The sequence below is a fragment of the Corvus brachyrhynchos genome, unplaced genomic scaffold (assembly GCF_000691975.1).
Source record: "Corvus brachyrhynchos isolate BGI_N302 unplaced genomic scaffold, ASM69197v1 scaffold258, whole genome shotgun sequence".
Classification (NCBI taxonomy): Eukaryota; Metazoa; Chordata; class Aves; order Passeriformes; family Corvidae; genus Corvus; species Corvus brachyrhynchos.
In genome coordinates, this window is record NW_008240122.1 from 3,194,857 (window position 1) to 3,220,261 (window position 25,405).

A 25,405-nucleotide genomic window follows, 5' to 3' on the forward strand; every position below is an offset into this window, starting at 1 on the left:
CACATTTCACATTTATGTAATGACTTCAAGATTTGTTTCACCAATGGATGAGATTACATTTATATGCTTTTAGTTAGAGGTGGAAAATCAGAACCTTCGCTTGATCAACCAAAAGCAAACGAAAGAGATGAAAACAGTACAATCTAAACTGCAAGGTAAATGTACAAATCTTCTGAAAGCTTCTCTCTAATGGTATATTTCTTTCTATTCCCTATTAATGTGTGCATCTACATGAATGAAGATATTCTGTGAAATCACAAAGATTTCAGAGAGTATGAACTGACATCAGAGTGACTGTACACAAAGGTTTTAGGAAGGAATCACTTGGTTTTATACTGAAAAGACATGCAGACAAGGCACAACTGGTTTTTGTGGGGTGAACGCGCATCGCTGTTACTTAAGAGGTTCTGCAAGTAAAAAGATTTTACTGGATTTATGACAGATCTTTGCTTTCACTTCTGTATAGCATAGGTGGTCCCAGCACTGTTAAGAAACACATGAATGTCAGCCTGCGTTTGCTTTTTCTAGCAAATGGTCAGCTGGGAGTCAGAATTCCAATCAGATCTTTTTAGTTACTGCCTTTGACTACAGTGATCCAAAATCTTAATTCAGACCAGAGTATCACTCTCCAAATGGATATAGTAAATTTAAAAATCATAAAGTGTAAATAAAGAAAAGAGGACTATCCCCTCCAAGAAGCATAATTTCACATTAATCAAAGTTGAATTTTATTCACCACCATGTTGCCTGTTCACAAACTTTCTTAAGTCTGTCTGAAGGTTCCCATCGTCCTCTCCATGCTTGGTTGATCTGACAATTCACTATCACCTGCAAATTGTGTTAATTTGCTACCTAGCCTTCATTTCTTGATAATATTCAGAAATGTGCATAGAGAAGTGTGTGTGTGTACACACATAGTATGCTTAATATATGAAAATACAAACATTTAAAAATTCATATGCAATATGAAGTTTTTAAACTAAGATGCGCCTTTCTGTTAATGAAGAAACTGGATTGTTTTGCTTCTTTGCTATCTTTTGATAAGTAGCAATTCCATACACTTCTAGTCATTCTCTTCTGAGAGATCTATTTAAAGGCTTTTTGAGACCATGTAGTTTCCAATACACAGTTACTTATACGCCCCAAAATATTAAGAAATTTATTACTATTTGCAGTGTCCATGCTGGTGACAGGCTATAGATTATGAACACTTGGTACTGTTATAAGCAATTTTACAGTTATGGGTAAGGGCCTTTTGTTCCCGGATCTAGCATAGGGATTTTTATGAACAGGGATGGACAGATTTCATGTTCCAGGCAGTTCATTAATTTCTGCTTTCACTTTCTCTTGAAGTCCTCCTCCATATAGACCTTCTAAACCTGGTAACTTACTCTTCTGTATTTGCTGAAGCACCTCTTACAGATTCTCTTAATATTTTTATCTGAAGGGAAGGCCTTCACGTATTTTAATACTATTGTTCTACAGTCTTTCCCATATTACATATCCTAGAACAGCCCATAGGTTTAATTGCAGTCATAGCAGAATAAAATCAGGCATTTTTACTGGGTTTTCATTAAGAACATGTTTTATATCTTACTACTGTGAAATTGTTACAAGATTTTTTTCTTTCTATTGTTAAAAAAAAGTCAAATTTTAAGAACTAGAAATGTTGCTCTGGGTTTCTCTTGATATGGGGAGGTATCAGGTAGGTTTTTATCCCTATAATAAATTTTTAATTATCTTTTTTTTCTAAATTTTAGTTACATTTAAAAAAACAACTTTTCACGGCAGAGTAAAGAGAAGAGTAGTATAGCTTGTTGTATCTCACTAACACAAGATTTCTGAATTACTGTTCTTCAGAAGCTACTGGCAAGAAATCTGTTACTTCAACACAAAAGCCTGGAGAGTGTCAGCGACTAAGCAGTTTGACTTTTGGATGCTTTTCAAATAGAGCAAGAAGTCCACAACCGTCTCCTAAGCTTGAAGAAATAAGCAAGGCTTCATCTAAAGAGTCAGACTACTCTGAAGGCAAAAAGATGCCAGGTACCTTGTCACCAATACTGCCGTTTTATTCTGACACAAGCAGAAAACTAAAATCAACAACCCTGTCAGTGCATCCAAACCAGCTGTTTTCAAAGTACATCCCAGTACTGTCTCCCTCTGCTCTGCTCCTCTTCTATTACTAGGAAGAAATCCTGTTGAGCACTACAGTCTCTGTAATACCACTAATACCACAATACCAGGAGCTTGCAGAGGCTCCTGGGTGCTTTGGCTGTGAAGGAAAGATATGGTTGTGACGTTTGTTGTTGCTCTGGTCCTTCGTTTGAATCCCTTGTACTCAAATCCCTTATGACCTCAGTATTTTCTCCACAGTTAATCATGGTACCCAAAATGGTTAGCTGAGGTCTTTTGAAAATAAGAAGTTGAAAGAGATCCTATGAATATTTTGTGTATTTATATTACAGCAAGTTCATTATGCAAGTGGCTATGTATTATTACTTCCATATTTATAGATGAGGGAATTGAAGTGAGAGTGATCTTTTCAAGGGAAATGATAAGAAATAGAACCTTCGGCTTGCCTAGATCAAAACAGATAATTTTGGGGACTTCATTACTTTAATGTGGGTGAAATTAAAATCTTTGTCATATTCAATCCACTTTAACTTCATACAGCTATTTAACATAGACTTTTCCAAGTGTCTGTGTAGAAAAACCCTAGTTCTTGCATCTGATTTAATTTGGAAGCATGCAGGCCTCACTAACATGTTGCAAGCTATAGCTCTCTCTTGCAAAACCAGGTAAAAGTGAAGAGCAGAAACAAAGCTATTTTTAACACAATGTCTTTCCTGAAGTACTTTCCGTTAGTCTCTCTTGTACATCTTAAGCATTCACCATTGGGAATACAATAATAGCTTCCAGAATAAATTTCTGTGTATAAACACTGTAGAAATGCTCAGAATAGTTGATTTGTTAATGAAAATACTTTCTGACAAGCTTTTATTAAACTTTAATTTTCCTTAGATTTAGTAAAGCAACTAAATTTGTATGCCCTCTTAAGTATTTGGCTTTTTGTTAGTTTTGTTTGTTTGTTTTCACACATACACTGGAGATAAGCTCCAGTCTGCTTATCTTTATATTTATTGCCATTTTTAGATCAGCTAGAACTTTGAGTAATGTTTATTACAGTTTTTTGGTGAACATAATTTGCATTCAGTCACATTAAAAAATTTATAATCTTTTTCTTAATGTTTATTACTTACAATATTAAAAAACTCACTCATTTGAAATTATTACCTACTTACTATTTACAGGCATGATGACAAAACCATTTATCAGTCAAGTTTGCTAAAGTAATTTTCTCATGTTCATTATATTTCTCCTCTAGAGAAGGATATCCTGGAAACTACCTTTGCTGGTCCTGTACACGAGACAAATAAAGGTCAGAAGTCATTGCAACAAAGTTCCTCTGGTTCAGAGCAGAACAAAAATGTGAGAATAAGCTACTCATCCAAAGACATAGACAGTGACATGTCAAAGAACTCATGCACTACTGGGAGTGACTGGAGCTCAGATGAGGATGGAGGAGACAATAAAGGACTGAAATCCAGGTGTGCATCGACTCTTTCAAGCCACACATCCGAAGAGAATGCAAGGTACAGTAGAGTGGGAAGTGAAATGTATTTGACAGCATCTGATGACAGTAGTTCTCTATTTGAAGAAGAGAGTTTTGATGTTAAGAGGACTCAGCAAAAGAAGCTATACTCATGGCAGCAAGGGTCCCAAAGGAAAGGACTGAGCAATCCAGGCGGAAAGTGCCACTCTGACTTCACAAGGAAAAAGAAAGACCAAGATAGTTCTTCGGATGAGCTGAATAAGAAATTTCAGTCACAGAGGCTAGATTATTCATCCTCATCCAGTGAGGCAAATACCCCAAGTCCCATTTTAACCCCTGCTTTGACACCCAAACATCCAATTCTAGCAACTTCTGCAGGTTCTCAATGCACAACTCCATCAGATTTTCCCTCCAATTTGCCACATCCAAGGTTACGGACTCCTAATGTCTTTAGTCTAAATTCAGCATTAGCAAAGAAACACCTAAGCCAGCCCCAGCTGAGTTCTGACAGAATGTTTGGTAGGAACAGAAATGCCATAAGCATGATCCGTCCATGGAGACCTCAGGAAACAGACATAGATCTGGTGGATGGAGAAGATACTGGTATTTTAGAGAAAATGGAGATTGGCTGTGATGAAGGAGCGTTTACCTATGACTGCACTGAAGCACAAAATGCTGAAGCCCAGGAACTCTGTGATACGACAAAAAAGGGTGCTAGCAACAAACCTCCAACGCCTCCATTACATCGATTTCCTTCCTGGGTAAGCATGGTAATAGATATTTTTCCTACTGGCAAAACTTTCTTTTCATCACTCTCTTCTATGATTTTTGTTGCCTCTATTTTAATTATTCTCTGTTTAATGACAAGACAGGGCATTAGCTTAATTGTAACTAAGACTACAAACTCAGAACCAAGTTTTATTTTAAGCACAGTATTCCTGCCATTGAAAAACATAGTCTCTATTTTATAGATAAACCCAGCTTTTTTTCATGTCTCATCTAAGTTATGTATATCCTTTTGAGTGTATCCAAGGATGTAGTGCTTGTGACTGCATGTATTTATTTAGCTGAACACTAACACAGCCCAAGAATGCTGGTGTCAATGCCCTTGCTGTAAGCACTGTACCACTCACAATCTAGACAATTAAGTCGAGAGCAGACAACTACAAATTACACAAGTAATTGATCGCATTTCCAAGTAAAATTTTAAAGCTATCAGTCAGGATGTTAAAATAGATATTAATATGTCTTACACAAAATCCAAAATTAACTGAGGCAAGATTCACTGATTCTGTGGTTTCTGTATCAGAGATTTATTAATTAATTTATTAAATCTCTATCTATTTATTATTTTTCAGAGATGAATAATACATTGATGTAACAGCTTCTCTGTGTATGTATTTTAGTGAACTTTTCGCATTACACATTTTCTTATTGTAGCCTTTTAACACAAAATGGTTGAAAAGTTGTCTTCCAATGGCATTTCTCCGTTCTTTACACACAATCTTCCATTAAAAAACATTCTTGCTATAGCTTTTTTGGCACCTGATAATAGTATTTTTAAGAATAAGTTACTTACAGGGCACGCATTGTATGAAAAATGTTGGAAAAGACTATGGCTATGATGTGTATGGCATAGAAAAGAAGGATGCATTTTTCAGCTGCTATTGATAATGTCATTTTATGAACCATTTTATCACATAGTTGCACTAACACAAAGACTAGGAAGCTAAACAGAACAAAAGTAATTGTTGTGTTTTAATTATCTACCATCAAATCCATTCTGCTTGTATAGGAAAGCAGAATTTATGCTGTAGCCAAATCTGGTTTAAGGATGTCTGAAGCTTTCACCATGGAATCTCTTAATAAAAGTAAGTGGTTTATTTGTTCATTGTCCCATCAATGAAAGTTCTCTTCCTATGGTGATTTGTGAGCAAGGACCTTGAAAATATTTTTATAAACATTTAGTTACCAGCTATTTAAATCCTAGATCACTGGTTATCTTTCCATTGTCTTCTGATACCTTACATCTTGACTTTCTGCTGAATTTGTACTTTGTTCACTCCAGTTTACTTTGCAATTCACTACTTTGAAGATTCTATACCAGATACCCATTTTAAAAGGGTTAGCAAGTTAATGACTGCAATTTTATTTATGCTTTTTAAAAGCATTGTAAATTTCAAAAAGCTATAAATCTCACATCCAAAACTGTTCAGGAGTTAGTTTGCTTTTTATAGCAGTTATACAACACAAAAAAATATTAAATTTGAATTTGTTAATTGAGGGGTGAATTAGGAAGGTAATTTATAAAATATGTTGCTTTTTTAGGTGCTGTTTCACTAACTTCATGCTCCATATCTGGATTATATACATCTCTGATATATAAGAACATGACCACTCCTGTCTACACCACTTTGAAAGGGGTAACTGTTTTACTGTTTTACTGTTCTACTGTTTAAAGAAAATTTTTAAATATCATTAGGCTTCACATCCAGGAACTTGCTGTTTCACATTTGATACTACCATGCCAAATATGTTGTAAGTTGATGTATAGAGATCACAGACCCCCAGAAGTAACAGATATATCAAATAGCTGGGGAATAAAAAAATACTGCTTGAAAAATGCTACTAGCCTAGGTCAATTCTTCTTAGGTTCCTTGGTGATTTTTTCCAAAGGCTTGTTAATTACTAACAGAACCACATGGTGTTCAATGTCATAATTAAAAGTGCGTGTCTGTGTAGAAATGTCTTTGTGTCAGTGCCAGAGCTGTTTCTAGTCACACAGCCAGCACTCAGTAATTACAGCATTGTTTGTTTTCTGGCAGCCTTTTGTGATTTGGAAAGACCCATGCCTTGAGCTACCTCAGGTTTCTGTTTTAAAGTATGGGTGTGGTTGAGTATACAGAGGGCAGAGGGAATTCGGTTTTATGTTAACATTTGGGTTCCAAAACTCACAACCCAGGCAAGAACAGCTTTGAGAATTATAAAGCCAGCAGAGCCCTGCCACAGTATGAAGGAAATGACTGATACCCTTTATGCAAGGTACCAAAGAATGTTGTGTTCATTTCTGCAGAAGGCAACTCAAATAAGCAACAGCCCATTTCTAGATGAGTCATCGGGATCTGAGGAAGAAGACAGCTCTCGCTCCAGCTCAAGGACTTCGGAGTCTGATTCTCGAAGCAGAAGTGGTCCAGGGAGTCCTCGGGCTATGAAACGAGGTAGGCAAAAACCGTAAGAACAAGTAACTTCTGGGATGTTTGGTAAACTAGGCAGTTTACATGATCTTCTTAGGAATTGATTTCTTCTTAAACAGTGTGGCCATCTAAAATCTAGGCTCTCAAAACCTAGATCTGTTACTCAAGCAGGAGAAAGGGCTGTTATAGATGGCTTTCTTTTTATTGCTGTTATTATAGATATCTTTTTAAGGCATTAACCTTGTAGCTGGCTGTTGTCATGGGGGGAAAGTGAGTTGTACATTTAAAGCAAGAAGCACCATTCTATCTATACTCTGTCATGCCAAGGACTTCCTGTGACTTTTAACAGTAGAAAAAAAACTGCCATCAGAAAAACCCCACACATATATTGAAGTTTGTAAAACAATTTCATGTGATCAGAAAGCAAGTGGAAATGTTCCCTCAATAAATTATTTGGTTCTGTCACCTTATGCAATAAAAGACTTCTTTCATTTTTACAGTGATTGTCTCAAGGTCCTGTGCAAAGATTTAGTTAAAACACTTGCATCCAGTAATGTCCTGTGTTTTGTGGAAGAAAAATCTCACAGTTCTAGGTGATTGTGTGTTTTCCATCTGCAAAATGGAAATAATGTGTTTCATAGTATTGAGAGATACAGTGTTTCCTCATTAGGTGACATTATCAGTGTTACATAACTGCAAGTATTGCTTCACTGGGTAAACCAAGAGAGACCAAGATCCCAGTGAGGCCAAGTGTTAAGATCCTTCACTATATTTTGCTTTAGAAATGCAAAATAACATTATTGTCTCTATTATACATGTGAAAATCCCAGTTAGCAGGAGCTCTGCTCAGTGACTCTGGAGCAAGCTGACAGAGCCACTGGTCCCACTTGGCAGTTTCCAGTGGCAGCCACAGCTGGAGTTTCCAGTGATGTAGTTTTGCCACATTAGTGTGAAAAGGGCCCCATAGATCCTGCTTCCCAGCAGCTCCATCCTGCTGAGCAAAAACCAGTGCCACGGCTTCAGACACATCTCATGTTATGTGCTTACACAACAGGAAAGCTAAACTGGGTAATTTAAAAGCTGGTTTCACCTGCAATTTCTATCTGCGTCTGTAAAATGGAACCATTCCTTTTGCTTGTGCTTTCTTCCCATAAAATAGTCCTTGCACTGTTTTGTGTGTGGAAACCTTTCTTAACCACAAAACACATATGTACATGTCTTTGTTGAGATCACATTGTTTAAAAATCTAGGCAGTCACACATTTCACCAGAAGCATGATTAGCTCGCTGCAAATTTGTTATTAAAGACCCACCATGAGAAGAGAAGAACCCACTCTGAAAGCCTTGGTGGCTTACCAAAGCAATAAATGAGAAAAGCCTTTTTTAAGAATAAAATTGGCAAATGAGTTGGGAAATTATTGAAACAAAGGAAAAAAGGCCTTTTCATTTCAGTTTTGGAGAGTATAACCTTGCAGAGTTGAACACTAGTCCTTACAAAAGGACACATTTACGTGCATGAAAATATTTCTATAATGAAAGAGGGAGGAGTTTGAGATTTTATTACTGATTGACTAGAATTGAAAGCAGGGTGCATTTTTTTTCAGGATTAAAGCTAATAAACTCCTAAAACCCCCTGAAATATGAAATTCAAACTTTTAGAAAACCTCAGTATACAAATTCATACTAATTGCAAAACACAGTCACCTACAGCTTCAACACAAAGCAGATGCTGAGTATGACTTCTTAGTATGCAAGCAGTTGCATGAGAAATCCAGATGCTACAGTGAGTGAGAGAAAGCGCAGGGGGAAGGTTGCTTAGTTTAATTAAAGATCCTGGGGGCTTTTTCTAGACAATGAGTATGATTCATGGCACTAACTCCCTCCTTAAAAAAGCTGTGGTAATGTAACAGAAGGTGATAATATACATAAGACATTTTTTTGTTGTTCCGTTTACAAGGGACTTTAACTGTGTAATTATGAATAAAATGAGAACTTGCACTGTGCTAGTAGTTCAGTGAGCTGATATTTTAAAAAAATCCTTGGTTCCTGATGGAATGTCTGCCTGGAGATTCTATTCAGATGTTCTTACTGCATGGCTATTCTGATCTCAGTTGTTTCTAATATAACAAAAATACATATGTAAAGAACTCTCTTTCTTTTACCACAGGTGCTTCTCTGTCTTCTGTGACCTCTGAAAGTGACTATGCTATTCCCCCAGATGCATATTCAGTAGATACAGACTATTCAGAGCCAGAGCAGAAAGTTCCTAAAACCTCATCCTCATCTAGTGATAATGGAAAAAATGTGAGTACTGAAGTTCTGTGAAGAAGTGCACCTGAGGTGCTGTGTGTATATTTATGTTCAAAGACTGCTACCAAATCTTTTCATTCAGTCTTGCTGACTCGCAGACTGCCTTATGAGTACAAACAGCAAAATATACCAACATTAGCCATGTAAGATTATAATTAGTGAAGGAAAGTGGAAGATAATTCTAAGCTTTCTATATAATGAAAGAAAAATAGGTTGACCACTCCAGAATACAATTCAAAGTCCTTGAGACTTCCTTTCTTGGAACCAGATCTGGTATCAGATTGCACATGAAATACTAAAATCAGTTTAAAATTATTATTTGAATATTTGGATACATAGAAGGGCATTCCAATAAGGAGCTGAAGTCATCAGTAGAAATCTATGTGCAGTAATAAGTTTCTACACTTTCTTCATACAGGGAAAACATCAAAGAAATATAAAGTAGAGTAACATGTGAAGACAGGTCAAAGAAACCAAACCATTACAAGGTATTGGTCAGTCTCCAGGAGCTTTTTAATGGCTTGTGTTAGTAGTTAGTGTCGTAACATACAAGTGGATTGACTACCTGCTGATGAAGATTATTTTAAGCTTTCTTCACAGAGCAAAACTGTGAACTCTATTCCGCAGATGTACACACTAGAAGTTTGTCTGTGAGGAGCCCAGAATTAGTGCTTTATATCTGGTCTCCAGGTTAGGATCTGGAGTTGGGAAAAAATATGTATTTATTCTTTATTCATTCTGTTCCTTGTTTAATATAAACAACTAGAAAGTAAAATCAGAAATCATCATATTCTTCATTCTTTTGTATAGTTCGGGGCACTTACTCTCCTTCATGTACTATAACAGTAAGTAGGGATATTCATTAGTAATCCCATGTGCATGACATTTGTCTTAATTGATGCTTGTAAATCTTTGTCCTTGGATTAAAAATCTCATCAAATACTGTAATTATTATTTAGCATGCTTTTAAGTCATTAATATCCCTCTCTGTGTGCATTTATATATATTTCTGAGGGGCAGAGGTATGTGTATCTATGTATCTATGTATATATGTGTATCTAACCACTTTTTATCTAACTTCTAAACAACCAGGAACCTTTGGAAAAATCTGGATATCTGTTAAAAATGGGTGGTAAAGTAAAGACCTGGAAACGACGGTGGTTTGTACTTAAAGGAGGTGAATTGCTGTACTACAAATCTCCAGTAAGTACATGTAACTTACCTGCTGTTTTATATTCAATTGTTTACTGAGAATCTAAGGCTGCTAGAAGGAAAAAAAATGCACTGCTGGTTTCTGAGCTGTTAGAGTGATTCAGTACTCACTTCCTCAAGAGGTTTACAAGGTACACAATGTCTAACTAGAAAGTATTTATCAAGATTAATGTTTAAATTAGTCCTATAATAATTTATTGCTATTTGTTGGTAGATTTAAAATATTCTTCTCCCGTTCTTTCCCTACAGAGTGATGTCATTCGAAAGCCTCAAGATCAAATTGAGCTAAATGCATCCAGCCACATTGAAAGAGGTGATGGAAAACAAACAATTCAGGTGCCTGCTTTTCTCTTCTATTGCTGAAAGTTTCAGCATTCCCTCCATCCCCAAAGCCAACCCTTTGTTCCAGTCCCTGTTGCACTGGAAGTCCAAGTGTGGACTTGGAATTAAATAATCAGTGCCTTTCATTTGAAACCAAAGAATTGTTTCAGTGACAAAAAATATAAAAAGGCCTACATGGAGTCTTGTTTGTATTGCCATGAAGGTTAGATCGTCACATATGAGATAGAAATAAAGAGAGCAGTCTGGGGGTCAACCACTGGGCTTGACAGAATTCATTTGTCTGAAAGGAGAATTGAGTTTTCTCAACTTGCCATCCTGGAACTTTTCAGATAAAGACTTAGAAAGGGTCTATCTGCTCTGCCTGGTCATGGAATGTTTCATTAATAAAAGGTACTTTGGAGAAAATAAATTCCCTGAAGTTGTGAAGCTACATTGGGTGGTGTATGTTACAAATCCCACACTGTGAGGTCGAATGTGTCAAGTTCTTGAAGCTAAAGACTCTTTGTTACTACACAGCTGACCACAGAGAAACGAACATACTACCTGACTGCTGATTCCCCCAACATCTTGGAGGAATGGATCAAAGTACTGCAGAATGTTCTTAAAATACAGGCTGCCAGCCCACTCTTCGTACAGTCCGAAATCAAGCCAACCATGAAAGGATTACTTACAAAGGTAGGAAAACACTTCTTCCCCCAGTCTGCTTTATTCCAACACCGTTTAGGTTAACACTGGCCTTACTGTGCTTTAGATGAGCCCTTAGATGAGATTCTTATGCCCTTAATAGAATTACACAGTTTTAATTTTATGTCTAGTAATGGGGATAGGAATTTGAATCGAGGCATGCATTCCCAATATCACCAAAGTTCAGAGATGGTGAAAATAGTCTGTATTTCTCTGGCTGTCATTGTTCCTAATGTTCTGTAATTACAGGTGAAACATGGATATTCCAAAAGGGTTTGGTGTACCCTAGTTGGAAAAATTCTGTATTACTTCCGTAATCAAGAAGACAAGGTAGGTCCCTTACTTGTTTCTTCAGTGCATGTAGACTTTAAACAGTAACCTACAGCTCTATTAAGGTACAGTTGGCCTTGGTATTATACACAGATTGTCAACTTGGAAGATTCTATCTAATAGCCAGCAATCCAGACCACACCCATTGGTCTCTTTCTACAGGACATACTGTGCATCTTATCCCTAGCTGAAGGGAGACACAGATTTGCTGAGAGTTCAGGTGTCCCTTTCTGACAGGCATCAGAAAAGACTCAGCTGTCATGTAGTTCTGGAAGCAGACCCTTTCTAATGTCTCTTGCAGTGGGCAGTGACTCCAAGTTTCAAGAATTTAAATGTTCTTTCTCTCCCTCAGTTGACTTCCAAATCCTGTTCTTTGGTATGTCACTGTACCTGTACAGTGCTGCAAGAGCTAGGACACTTCCTAGACATGATTTTCACCTGTCCCTTTGCTCCCAAGGCATTGTATTTTGTCATTGAGGAACATCTTCTTAATGGAGGCAGGTCAGAAATAAGATTTTGGAACAGTCCACTGATCCATTATAAAAAAAATCAACAGAAATTCTCATATTTGTACTTCTGTTTTAAGAAGATAATCACACTGGAGCCAGTAACTCATAGCTTTTGTATAGAGCCAGTTATTCCCTTTGTTGTCCTTTCCTTTTATAGCAGTTTTAAACATCAACTAAACCCCATTTCTAGAACTATATGAATAAGATAGCAGTAACCATCCATCAAAACATTTTATTTTTATTGCTCCTAAAAACAATATAAAACAGGGTTTGGGAATCAACTGAGTAGGGTATTCATCTCTAGCTCATCCTACAGAGACATTAAAATTAATGTACAATTTCTCCTGGGGAAAAATCTCTATGTTTAACATATCTGAATTTACCCAATTTTACCACTGAAGATTTTGGTATTTTAGCATGCTCTTTAGTTAAGAATTTTGCTGGATTCTTGTGAATATTTTCCTCACATTTGGAAGAAGTTTAGGTGCCCTTTTAAAGTAAAATTGAAACTAATGTGCTAACTTGTAACAGAATGAGAATTTTACTTTTGTAAGCAGAATATGTATGAGAAGTTTTCCAAAGCTACTTTATTTCTAATGTTCAACAATACGCTAATTAAAATCATGTTTTCTGTAGCTGATGGTGTCTGCGCAGAAATAAATTACACAATCTGCAGTGGTTAATACAATAATAGAGTCCATTTAATTGACATCCTTTCAAAATGGAATTTAAATTTAAAAGTCAGCCAACTGTGTTTTAGTTAAACTTGGGTGAATAAATCAAATTTGACTACTTATATGTGAAACGACATCTTTTGATTCTCAGAATCTTATCTTACTCAAAAAGTTGAATGCCTCAGAAGCACTACAGAAAATATGAATCACCACCTCATTCTTTAATCCTTACCAGTGGCGCTGTGGGAAAGGAGGGAGCTTTGTGTAGAGTAGCCAGTCAGCCTCTGTCAGTCCTGTCACCCAGTTGAGAAGAGATCTCAGTATTTATGTTTGTTGTGGCTTCCTGTTGATAATGGCTATGAAATAATTACTTCTGTGAAAATTTCCTCCTGAATGGCTTTTTTAGATAAAATATTTCCTGATAAATGGTGCTAACTACATAAACATCTCAACACTGAAGCTCTGTGATCTCTCAGACTGGAGAAAGAAACCACCTAGGTCAATCATACAAAAAATTAACTTTTTGAGTTTAGAGTACGAACAAATCAAATACATCAACAATACATTACTGTCCTCTAAAATAACAAGATCATAATTAAAGTTCTGTGCTTGACACAGGAAATTTTTGATTGGAACCAGGTTTGGGAACTCTGAAGAATGACTTGTCTCACCCTAACATACATTTATTGCATTAGCTATGTATAGAGGCAGACCTGGAAAAGCATATTTGAAAATCTCATTTTCAGACTTTGGCACATATCATTCTCCTTTTGCTCTCTGCAACATCTGGCTTATCTGACATTCCTTGGCAGGACTGAAAATGAATAAATACAAATGGGTATGGATGGCAGTTCATGCTTTAATTTCTATTTGCAGAATAAGAAAAAATTGTGTATAATAATAAATATAATAGTATATAGTATAAAATCAGTGTGCACTGAAACAAACATTACCCCTCTCACCACTTTTGATGTTTCCTTCTAGTTTCCTCTTGGTCAAATCAAGCTTTTTGAGGCAAAGGTTGAAGAAGTTGATAGATCCTGTGATTCTGATGAAGATTATGAAGCCAGTGGACGCAGTTTATTATCAACCCATTACACTGTTGTTATCCACCCCAAAGACCAAGGACCCACTTACCTTCTTATAGGATCTAAACATGAGAAGGTAATAAATGGATATTGTTATTGAGTTTCAGTAACACATCTATGAGTATGGTGCTGTGATACAAATATTTCTTCAGGAGGACAAGGAGGACTACAAGTCACCTGGCTTGTATTTTGATATAATAAGGAGAAGGTCCTGCTTTATTACCATCAATCAGTTTGTCTGCAAATCAGTGCTAGCATAGGTAATCCTTGTTAAAAACGACAAAAATGTGCAGGCTTGCCTACGTAAGTAGATGGTGCAGAATATCTTATATGCTGTAATGAGAATTTTGCTCACATACCCTAACTTGTAGACAGAGCTGTAGCTGACCTTCCTCAGAGGTTACGGGGCACTGGTATCCATTTCACTGACAAGATTAACATTGCAAAGACATGCCCTACTGTAGTAAAGGAGCAATGAGAGGTGGGGTTAAAACCATTTTTATTATTGTTGCTTCATTGTTCTCAAGTAATCTTGTAGACCTCATTTTGCTTTCTGGCCTTATCCCCAGGTTAGCAGGATCTGGCAGAGATAAAAAACTGCTTATGTAAGCTTTTGGAAGAGGAAAGGAAGAATGTCCTGATAATCAGACATGATTTCTGAGGGTAAAAACTTTTGAAGAGAGCCTTGTCCAATCTTTCTTGCTTAATATTTGTAACCTAGAGACCATGAATACGTGTTAATTCAACCAAAGGCAAACTCCTTTGGGCTTCAAAAGGAGTGCATGGTGGGGTTTCAAGTTGAGAGCAAAATCCTGATGAAGCAGCTCCTTCCAGCATGGAACGAGTGAGCTGCTATGTTTTTCTGCTTTAGGACACGTGGCTTTATCATCTGACAGTTGCAGCTGGAAGTACCAATGTAAATGTTGGATCTGAGTTTGAACAACTTCTTGGCAAATTATTAAATGTGGAAGGTGATGCCAGTAAGTTTATTCTCACTTCACATACTCATCTTCCGATGATTATTTACGAAATGTACTCATGAACTGAATAAATTGCAAAATGTATATATTTTATCTGTTTAGCTTCTCAGATTTGGAGACATCCTACTCTTTGCCACAGCAAAGAAGGAATTACTTCCCCTCTTACAACACTGCCATCAGAAGCCTTGCAAACCGAAGCAATTAAATTATTTAAGGTAAAACCATAGCAGATGCCTTTTTTATTAACTGACTATTGTAACTCTTAGCTAAAGAATGGCTATTAGTTGGCTTACTAGAGATATTCAACAGATAAGAAAAAAGAAAAGATAAGTTTATATTTATCTTTAGTAGTGGTAACTAATGGACAGCAGCAAAATGTGCTCATATTATGTCACCAAAGACTATCACTTCCAGTGTAAAGATGACCTTGAGATGTGAGGGAGCCGTTTAGGCTTCAACTTTTGTTGTTCCTTCTTATTTGACAAGTTAGTGATGAAGTGCAAGTTAGTAGAAAAATCCATGGCCCTCATGAGTGATAATAACTTTACATTGAAGTTCATAGCTCCCAAAAATCTAACAGCATAGACAGATCTCTGCATTCAGAAAACTGTATCTGAAATACTATTTTTTCAATTACATTCAGGAAAAAAATAGTAGGCAAAAGTTTTGTTGTAGATACATTTAAATCATCTGGGAGATATTTTAAAAATCAGAAGACAAAGAAAGTAAATTTTAAGTTTAAGGAAGTCATGGATTATTTCAAACTGCTCTTTTTAATAAAAAGAAAATATTTTCATATGAAGTAGCTATTCTTAAAAGACCAATTATTCAGTAATATAAATGGAGAAAATATTCCATAGCAAAATTACTAAAAGTATTTCACAAGAGTTTTTTGAGTTCACTTTTAAAGATTCTGCCAGGAAGACAAAGAAAGTAAATTTTAAGTTTAAGGAAGTCATGGATTATTTCAAACTGCTCTTTTTAATAAAAAGAAAATATTTTCATATGAAGTAGCTATTCTTAAAAGACCAATTATTCAGTAATATAAATGGAGAAAATATTCCATAGCAAAATTACTAAAAGTATTTCACAAGAGTTTTTTGAGTTCACTTTTAAAGATTCTCCCAGATCTTTAAAAATACATATATATATATATATATATATGTCCCAGTGTAGTAAAAATGCTTTATGACACATACTGGTTCATAACCGCTGAGCCACAGCTAGTTTCTTGAGAAATTCTGTCTGCCTCACAGCTTTCCCAGTTGAGGGCCAGATAGGTAGTTGATGCCTATGAGAGGGAGTATGCTGCAATGCCATGAACCTTCTTCCAGGCTATAAAGTCTATTTCAGAGACAAAAATAAAATTTTGCTGTTTCTTTGTCTGTACATTATGAAATAAATTACAGGTTGGAAGGCATGGAGCTTGGATAAATTAACTTTCTCTACAAAACTTGCACAAGTCTAAAGAACAAATTCCCTGAAGCATCAGCTATCTGGAGAATTTTGATGTTGTGGTTCAGATCTAGAGAGGAATTCAAGACAAGCACTGTATGTTCAGTCACGGCCACTTAGAGGCAAACTTTCCAGCTTGTTTCTCTGGAATGTTTGAAGCACTTCAAAGAAGTACATCCATCTTACTTTCTGCAATCTTGCAGCATGAAAATTTACAAGGAAATGTACTTCTTTGATAAAAACAAATTTACATCTACTTGGAAATCACTTTTCAGACCTAATTCAAATCACAGACACTTGCCTGAAGTAAATAAATAAAAGATTACTTGTATGACCTTTATTGAAACTTTGTATAAATCAGCTTAGAAGTCAGGTAGGGAATTTATTTAGAAACAGATCAAGTCATGATTCAGTTATTCCATTGCTGATAAAAATAGACTAGAAATAGATTGGGCTTCCATCTAGTTCTTGTGTTTTTGCTTATATTCCTTAAAAATTCAACTGTTGTACACAGGAAATGCAACAAGTGATACGTATGCTTTCTTCTAACACAGCACAACAAATGCGTAACATCTGGATTTCCTGAGACAGTACTGGGTATAGGAAAGGTCATACTTAACCCACAGTAAAAATACCCTGGAAAGCCAAGATGTAAATCCATGTCTCTGAGTTATGGATTTTTTTTCTGTGTATATGCTGCCATGTTGTGCTCACTACTTACAGAAGCATTTTACATTGTCTGGCACTGAGAGCTGTAGACTTTGATTTTCCAAGTCCTGTAGAGGGGTGAGCTGTGTTCAGCCTGTCCTTAAACCTGCCTATTTGTTCCAACTCCTGTTAACAGTTCCATTAGGTACAGAGTGAAAAGCATGGATTGTAGGAGGTGTTTTATCTCGTCTCTCTGTATAGCTTTTCATCCATTCTGGCCCCTTTTCACCCCATTTTGCAGAACCAGCAAAATGGTTTTCCTAAACTGGTAAACTTACTAATTGTTATTTCAATTAAAGTACACCTTTGATATACTGAACATCTTAAATATTTGTTGTATATAAACTCACTTGCTTATTATTTTATATCTAGACCTGCCAGTTGTTTATAAATGCTGCAGTTGACTCTCCTGCCATTGATTACCATGTATCTTTGGCCCAAAGTGCTTTGCAGATCTGCCTCACACATCCTGAACTTCAAAATGAGATCTGTTGCCAACTTATTAAACAGACCAGACGTCGACATCCACAAAACCAGGCAGGACCAATACAGGTAACCCAGTATTTATTTTAATGGTATCGATTTCAGCAGCAATGAAGGAACTGCAAAGAATGTTTAGGATGGTAAAGAGGCTCTTCTCTTCTGTAGCATCTGCTTAGTTAAGATCCAGTTAACTGCTGCTGTGTCTTCCTGAAACAGTTGATGCTATCCTCCAACAAAGTATGTGTACCTGGTGGTAGAGTATATCTCTGCCCATGCTGTTTGTAAAGGGTGGACATAAAATGGGCTGTCTTCAAATCAAGTGTCAAGTAAGAATGTATGAAACCTAGTTCTTTTTTACTGCTTCTTTCCTAAGAGAGGTGCTGCCTCAGGAAGCTTGGTGGGCTAAACCACATAGCAGAGGACTCAGTAGCATGAGTGTGAAGAAAAACTGTGGTGCCATGTAATGGAATCTCAGATAAGGCTCAGGACTTCTGACAGATGTCACCTCTTGTGCGCCATGCTGTTCTGCATGTACCCTGCATGCTATATTATAAATACATACTTAAAATTCTTCCCTTTGTCCACTGCCAGCTATTCACTGGTATCCAAATATGAATTAAAATTGAACAGGCTCCTCATTTCACAGTGCTTGGCCTTGCAGCCTTATTTTTTTTTTCCTTTGTATTAACTGCTTTTTATACAAACTGAGCTGCTTTCCCACTTCCAGCCCCAAAAGAAACTTGCTGTACACAAGTAAATAGACAGAGAGCATTGGGGCCTTTCAATGAGGTGCTGTGCTTATTTACTCAGCTTTTTCTCTGTGTTTTGTTTGTTTCATTCCTATTTCAGCATTCTCAACTTGGCACAGTAAGCTGCACTGCTGGCCAGCAGCCACAGCAAGAAGTTTTATGTTGTAGGATGTTTAAAACAGTGAATGTATTACTTTTGTTCAGGGCTTGCAGCTCTTGGCCCTCTGCGTTGGACTCTTTCTGCCCCAGCACCCATTCCTTTGGCTTCTTAAACTTCACCTAAAGAAGAATGCAGATTCCAGGTGTGCCTGAATATTATTACCCAGCCAGTCAGCTGGTCTTTCTGAAGTACCTTCGTTTTCAATCTTTCCTGTAATATATCAGATCTTTTGACATATATTTTTTTAATTAATTCGAGTAGAATTGCTACTACAATGTAGTACATGTTACTGCTGTGCATCACTTGGGAAAGTTGTAATTTTTTTAAAAAAAATATTTTGCAGTGCATACTGTGAGTGTATGTTGCAAAACTGTGAAAACCAAAATATGGCAGTTACACAACACACCCTGAGCCATGTTCATCTTTGGCACAGTTCTGCTGGTCTCAGTAGACTAATTATCTTCCTAATTCCACGTGCAAAAAAATTTGTTGGAAATCTCAGGGAGTGAAATCTGAGTGCTCCTCCCATCTGGCCTCTCTAGAAATATTCACTCACAGTTTACTACCCTTTCAATCAGTCCCCAGGAAGTGCCTTATTTCTCTTTTTGCCACAGGACTGAATTTGGGAAATATGCAATATATTGCCAGCGCTGTGTAGAACGTACCCAGCAGAATGGAGACCGAGAAGCCAGACCTTCCAGAATGGAAATCCTTTCCACTCTTCTGAGAAATCCCTACCACCATTCACTGCCCTTCAGTATTCCAGTTCACTTCATGAATGGTATATATCAGGTAATGTCAAGCAGGCCACAAAATCTGAGTTCTCACAATCCCCTGCTGTCAGCACATACATGAAGCAGTACATCAGAGAGAGAATGGTAAAGGTAAACATGGCTCAAGTTTCATCCTGTGCCAGTGCCAGCAATGGCAGGCACAAAGTACTTGTGATCTGATTTGATCAACTAAGAGTAAAGGTTTGGGGGAAAATCTTTAAAGAGAAAGAAAAAAGTAAAACCTCTTAAGAGTGAAAAATGCCCAAACTCTCTTTCTTATTTAACCTAACCACCAGATGAATGAATTAGACTGAAGGAAAAGGAAAAGCATTAAATTCCACTTCCTTTCATCAGACATCTTGGAAGTTAAATATCTCACTGAAGGTCTGGAAGCACAGCTGTAACTCCTATTATCAGTCCCGAAGGAGAACCATATTTGTTACAGAATAAACACGACTCCGTTCTTAATTCTTTTGGGACGTCATTAGTTAAAGCCTGTAGGAAACATTCCATGGGCTTCCAAGCATGCTGCTTCACATCCTGGTTTGTGTTTCCAGCTGTGAGAGATGGCTGAAAAGACTTGTAACAATTCATAGTATTCCTAGACAGAAAGCAACTTTTTATATGAAATCAAAGCTATATCAAATAAATTTTTCATTTCAGGGCACAGAAAAACTCTGCATTTTTTCACATCTAAGTTTCTTAATTGCTTACTGCTTGCCCAGTAAAACAGAAAAAAAACCAACATCTTTTAAATCATCCTAAAGGGTTTGAAAATTGAAGTTTGGAGAAGAAAATGAGTAACTGCTCATTAGTTATTTACTGCCCAAAATTCTATGGTTCTATCCTGGGGCTAAGAAAATTGTAATTAAATACATAAATTATTTTAATGGGATCAGCAAATAAGCAATTATAGTGGTACTAAAAACTCTTGTATTAATCTCTGAGCTAGATTCATCAGATTTTTATTTCAATGCCAGCCACTGAAAAGTACCAAACAGAAGTTCAAGATCCATTTTCAAGACTTTTTTTTTTACCAAAACATTTTCAACATGTCAAATACACAAAAAACCCCCTCAATACAGATTTAAGTGAACATCAGCCACTGGTATCTGTAAAGAAGCCATTTGCCATCTCATGGTAAAATGCTTCAATGCCAGTGGCAGCAGACAGAAGTTCAGACTTGGGGAAGTAAAATTTAGAAGATTATACAAATTACTGACCTATGTAACAGTGAGAAAGCAACATTCATAAAATATTTTGGATCTGCCAGTGTAGATCTGCCATCTGATATCCCTCTGAAGCTGCACATGATGAAAAATGATTAATTGATCTCATTTGCTTCTCCACTATATTGGAAGGTGCAGGAAATTATAATCTTCACTTTTCAAGTGGTATTTGTCACAAAAAGCTCAGATACTAGACTGCTATCTCTCCTATAAATTCTGTAATAGAATTCCAAGTGTAGCAAGTGCAAGGAAACTGATTCCACTAAACTGACTTCCCATGTGGAAATCTTTTCCAGGATCTTTATGGCAATTTTTAATTTCCAATTACAGTAATGGATGGAATGGGTCTTATAGTCCCACCATTATTCTAGAGGTATTATATTTCAAAATCTTAAGTTTAAGGGAGGAACGGGTATGAGTTGATAGCAAAATACATTTTGGCTGCTTTTTTAGGTTGTTGGGTTTGATGCTTCTACCACAGTAGAGGAATTTCTGAACACCCTGAACCAAGATACAGGGATGAGGAAACCAGCTCAGTCAGGATTTGCACTGTTTTCTGATGATCCCTCTGGCAAGGATATAGAGCACTGTCTTCAAGGAAACATCAAGGTAAACAGAAGTCTTTAATGAGCTCTGCATATTAAAAACCAAAGTATTTTCACTTGACAGAGCTCTCTTCAAACAATGTGAAGGAAAACATTTTTCAGGCTGAAAACTGTCTTTTTTTCTTAATGTGAAAGATTTTTTTTAAAAAATCACTTTTTCAATTGCTGAAATTCATTCAGTGAACTGTAGTTAAAAGCTTTCTCCAAGAGACGCATATTATTCAGAAAAGTAACAGCTGGGTTGAAAAAGTAAGCTGTTACAGTTCTTTGAAACTAAAAAGCAATTAGAGTCAAACGTGGATTTAGAGATTTCAGTCAACATTTTTGATATAGCTCCAGAAGATGGCCATGTGAGGTCCAAGAAGTCATTGATTCTGGCATGGACATCCTAGGAAATTAAAAAAAAAAGGTTCCCTCTCTAAATACAGAACGATTTAAGGGTTCAGGGTTCAGTTTAAGAAATTCCAGTTTTTGGCTTGCCTTTGTTCTGAATTCTGAATTTTAGCTCCCTCTATTGCTAGAATTAAATTCTTTGCAGTAAAGAGTGACAAAATGCAATATAATCTGTGCTTTAGTAAAATATTAGATAGTTTTCATTTAGCAACTAATGAATAATTAATTTTTTGTACTTGGCTACCAAGTAGCTTTTTGCACCCTTTGACCAATGTTCACAGCTGCGCTTTTGAGTTACAAGGTATAGTACAACCTGGCCTTAGTGATAAACAAGCAGTGTCACCACAAGCAGAAAAATTACCATATGGAGAGCAAAATTTATAAAAGATGTACTTGTTTTCTAGGTAACTGTAGCTTTAGAAACTACTCATATTACTTCTTCCAGGAAAGCTCTTTTATGAAGGAATGGTGACATGAAGCCCAGCTGGGGTCGTAGGATCTCTGTTCCACCTCCTCCCCATCTGCCCACCTACACAGCTTGTTGTGAACCTCTTTTGGTGCATTTTATAACAAACTTCATGCCAACTTTATAGCAGTTACTAGAAAGGACCTGAAAAACTTGGGCATGCAGCAGAAGGAGAAGGCAGAGATCAAAGGCATTTGATTAATTATATAACAACTTACTCTGTATTATTACACGTTCACTGGCAGCTGCTAAATCAAGTACCTGGCCTTTCCATGTTACAGCTCATTTTCCGAGGTAGTGCATGTGTTGCAGGATAAACAAAAACCAAAAATGTTAATAATTAAACACTTTGACTAAGAAATGCAAGTAAAGTTATACTTCAGTGAGTTTAAAAATTCAAGCTCTGTATGTTTCTAATAGATGGTAGGTAGAGGATATCAAAATAAGTTGACCTCTATTCAGAGGTGTTTTCACATAGGAAGACATGCCAAATCAGTTTTGTATTGCTTTCCTTCTAGATCTGTGACATTATCTCAAAATGGGAGCAAGCCTCCAAAGAACAACACCCTGGGAAATGTGAAGGCACAAGGACTGTCCGCCTTACTTACAAAAACAGGTTTGTTTAGCAAGTATAATATCTCTGCCTTGTCCCACAATTAGTTTTTTAGTTTCTGCAGCTTCTTCATCTGAGAAACACTGGCTGACTTGAAGCTTGCAACAAAAATAGTACATGGACATATAACCGGAGGATTTTTTTTTTAATATAGTTACTTTTTTTTTCCATTCTTAAGAGGTGAGCAGGGCTGCAAAAAAACCCCACTGAAGTCAGAAGACTGACATTAAATATTTACTCACTGGTTCAAGTACAAGTGTTGCTCTGCTAATGTGTTTTGACACTGAAATAAACATGTCATATTCAGAGGAGATACTGCTAATCCTCAGGGCTAATGCATTTCCCTATCTTCTTTATTTAATAACTTTCTGTCTTTTCTGTAGGCTTTATTTTTCAGTTCAAGTTCATGGGGAGACAGACAGAGAGAAGCTGCTGCTAGTGTATCAGACAAATGATCAAATAGTCAATGGACTTTTCCCTGTAAACAAAGAATTAGCAATGGAATTGACAGCCCTTTTAGCTCAGGTAATCTTTATGCATGAATGACTCACACAGCAGTTTTTCAGGAGAAAATCTTAAACAAACTGATCCAGGATTGCTTGACACTCAATTGACCTCCACCTTTTACATATCAGTGTGCAGGAAACAGACTGGGCTGGAATCCTTGTGTAAGGCAGCTCTGGACTGGAGTGGAAATGCTTTACAGCATACGCTGCTGCTGGCATCAGTATGGCTAAATGTGCTTTCCATCTTACACAGCCAGGCCCTCTTGCATTAAAGATCATGAAATCATGTACCATTTCTTCTTTCACTATTCCTTCCATGATTTCTGCAAGTTAATTCTCCAAAGTAACAGCTGTTCAGTGAAAGTCTAAGACTCCTTTACTAAACATGGTCTTGATAAGATCTGCTTTATTTTTAAAAAATTAAAAGCTCAAATGAAGGGTTCTGAGAACGTTATTTGATGTTGTTATTTAATAAATGTAAACTGATTGTGTCAGTTGGAGATTTAGCAATCTAAGAGCAGAAGTAATATTATGTTTGTACAAGTTCTGTTTGATATTTAACTTTTTTCCATGGTTGAAAATAAGAAAGAGAAAATCACTTGTGTGACTTTTTTATCAGTGAAAAGTACACATTAATTGACAAATTTGGTTTCATTTATACCTGATAAGACAGATTAAAAGACAGTCCATAATACCGAGCTAGAAAATTACTCTGGAGTAACAAAAACCTTCTTCATGGACTTCCCCTTAGGTAGAAATTGGAGATTTTGAACGGCCTTTCTCAACTCCAGCAGGGCAAGTCACTTCCCAATCCAAGTCCAACCAAACACTAAAGCAAGTCTTGGAGAGATTCTACCCTAAGAGATACAAGCAGGGTTGTTCAGAGGAACAGTTAAGGTGAGATGGGCTTTTTGATTCGTATTCACTAAAGATCTAGGAGTGAAACAAGTTTTAAATTGTCATTGGGAACAACATACTGTTGTGCTGTATTTGCCTAAACCTGTGTTTGAAACTCATTTTCTCACTAATCCAAAGAGCCCATTTCCTCTGCATGTTTCTAATCTAAACAAAGGACCATCATTAATGACCCATTCCAGCAAAAGCTGTAGCAGTTACGACATAGTGTTACAAAACCCAGTGATTTTGAAATTCTTATTTTTCTTATTCAGCAAATCTAAACTAGGTCTGTGCACAGACTAAAGAGTTACTGAAGTACAGGATGTGAGGACATGGTCTGTTTGTTATTCTAGTGTGCAATCCCTGGCAGCAAATCAAATTTGCAATGTGTAACTTAGTGGACTTACTAATAAGGTACCACTTAATTTAAAATTAATAACCTGCCAGGCATTTAAAGCAACACCTACTGACATGAAAACGAGCAGACCAGTGTAATAAATTATCCAAAGTCAATGATACAGCAGTTTTGAAGTCCAGCAAACATCACAGAAATGTCCTTCAGTACAGGGCTGAGAAAATTCAAAGCTATTATTATATACACATAGTAACACTATTACATACTCAGAAGACAATGGGGCATTCAAACTTATGCAATTAATTTCAAAGAACAAATCATAGAAGGTCTCAGATTAGATTAACTCATGGAGGAAAAGTGAAACACCTGTTGAAATGTTTAAGTAGTCCCTACACTACCAGCTGTCAGAGCTGGAGATCTGTGGCAGGGGAAGAATCACACTATGCCTGCCCTGTTGCCTGTATTTTTTTTGCTTAGGGTGCAGTTTGACTTCATAAACAGTAAGACCAAAGCTGCAAGTGATGGATCTCCCTTTAATACACATTAGCCCTCCCTCTTCTTGGGCTACATCTAATAACCTTATGGCTGCTGGGTAAGTCATCCCTGCAGTTCAGTGTCCTAGAAAGGTATTCTGGACTGGGGTTTTTTTGAGGATTAATTTTTCCCTAGTATTGAACCAGCTCACCAAGGAGCCACAAACTCACAAAAGGAACGAGAAAAAAAACCCCAATGTGAACACATTGAGCATCAGGAGCAGCCTTTTGGGTAGCAGTGCCCAGACACACTAAAAGGGAATAGTGCTAAGCCATGTCTTCCAAACCTCCTACCAGCCACAGGTAACGATATGTGCTAAGCTGCATGGATTTTTGGAATGACAACTGACATAGCTGTTGAGTACTGATAAAGGTAGATCGATTCTCTGTAGAGACACGTTAAAAGCTGCCCCAGACTTTCTGCCTTTATGCTGTAACTGCTACAGCAATATTTAATCATAACGTTGTGGAAATTAGAAGATACTTCATCATTTTTATGTGCATTAAAATACTCAATGTGATTTTGGATTTATTTAATACTGTAT

At 36.7% G+C, this 25,405-nt stretch overlaps 2 protein-coding genes across 9 annotated transcripts in view; one reads left to right on the plus strand and one right to left on the minus strand.

Moving 5' to 3' along the window:
- The window catches only part of THADA (THADA, armadillo repeat containing), a 218,808-nt gene that overhangs the window by 183,405 nt on the left and 9,998 nt on the right, over window positions 1-25,405 (minus strand). The gene's annotated exons all lie outside the window — the stretch shown is intronic.
- The window catches only part of PLEKHH2 (pleckstrin homology, MyTH4 and FERM domain containing H2), a 55,024-nt gene that overhangs the window by 21,640 nt on the left and 7,979 nt on the right, over window positions 1-25,405 (plus strand). For 3 of the 6 annotated variants that reach the window (XM_017744784.1, XM_017744785.1, XM_017744786.1), the window contains 21 exons: window positions 74-155; window positions 1,861-2,043; window positions 3,386-4,383; window positions 5,409-5,484; window positions 5,942-6,036; window positions 6,687-6,831; window positions 8,974-9,110; window positions 10,209-10,319; window positions 10,578-10,664; window positions 11,187-11,345; window positions 11,604-11,684; window positions 13,852-14,031; window positions 14,827-14,935; window positions 15,038-15,150; window positions 17,471-17,650; window positions 18,535-18,632; window positions 19,105-19,282; window positions 20,946-21,101; window positions 22,475-22,572; window positions 22,953-23,094; window positions 23,827-23,972. In XM_017744784.1, coding sequence (XP_017600273.1) covers window positions 74-155; window positions 1,861-2,043; window positions 3,386-4,383; window positions 5,409-5,484; window positions 5,942-6,036; window positions 6,687-6,831; window positions 8,974-9,110; window positions 10,209-10,319; window positions 10,578-10,664; window positions 11,187-11,345; window positions 11,604-11,684; window positions 13,852-14,031; window positions 14,827-14,935; window positions 15,038-15,150; window positions 17,471-17,650; window positions 18,535-18,632; window positions 19,105-19,282; window positions 20,946-21,101; window positions 22,475-22,572; window positions 22,953-23,094; window positions 23,827-23,972 — 3,554 coding nt within the window. The remainder of the gene's footprint in view (window positions 1-73; window positions 156-1,860; window positions 2,044-3,385; window positions 4,384-5,408; window positions 5,485-5,941; window positions 6,037-6,686; window positions 6,832-8,973; window positions 9,111-10,208; window positions 10,320-10,577; window positions 10,665-11,186; window positions 11,346-11,603; window positions 11,685-13,851; window positions 14,032-14,826; window positions 14,936-15,037; window positions 15,151-17,470; window positions 17,651-18,534; window positions 18,633-19,104; window positions 19,283-20,945; window positions 21,102-22,474; window positions 22,573-22,952; window positions 23,095-23,826; window positions 23,973-25,405) is intronic. The other 3 variants (XM_008641706.2, XM_017744788.1, XM_017744787.1) reach the window with 3 other exon arrangements.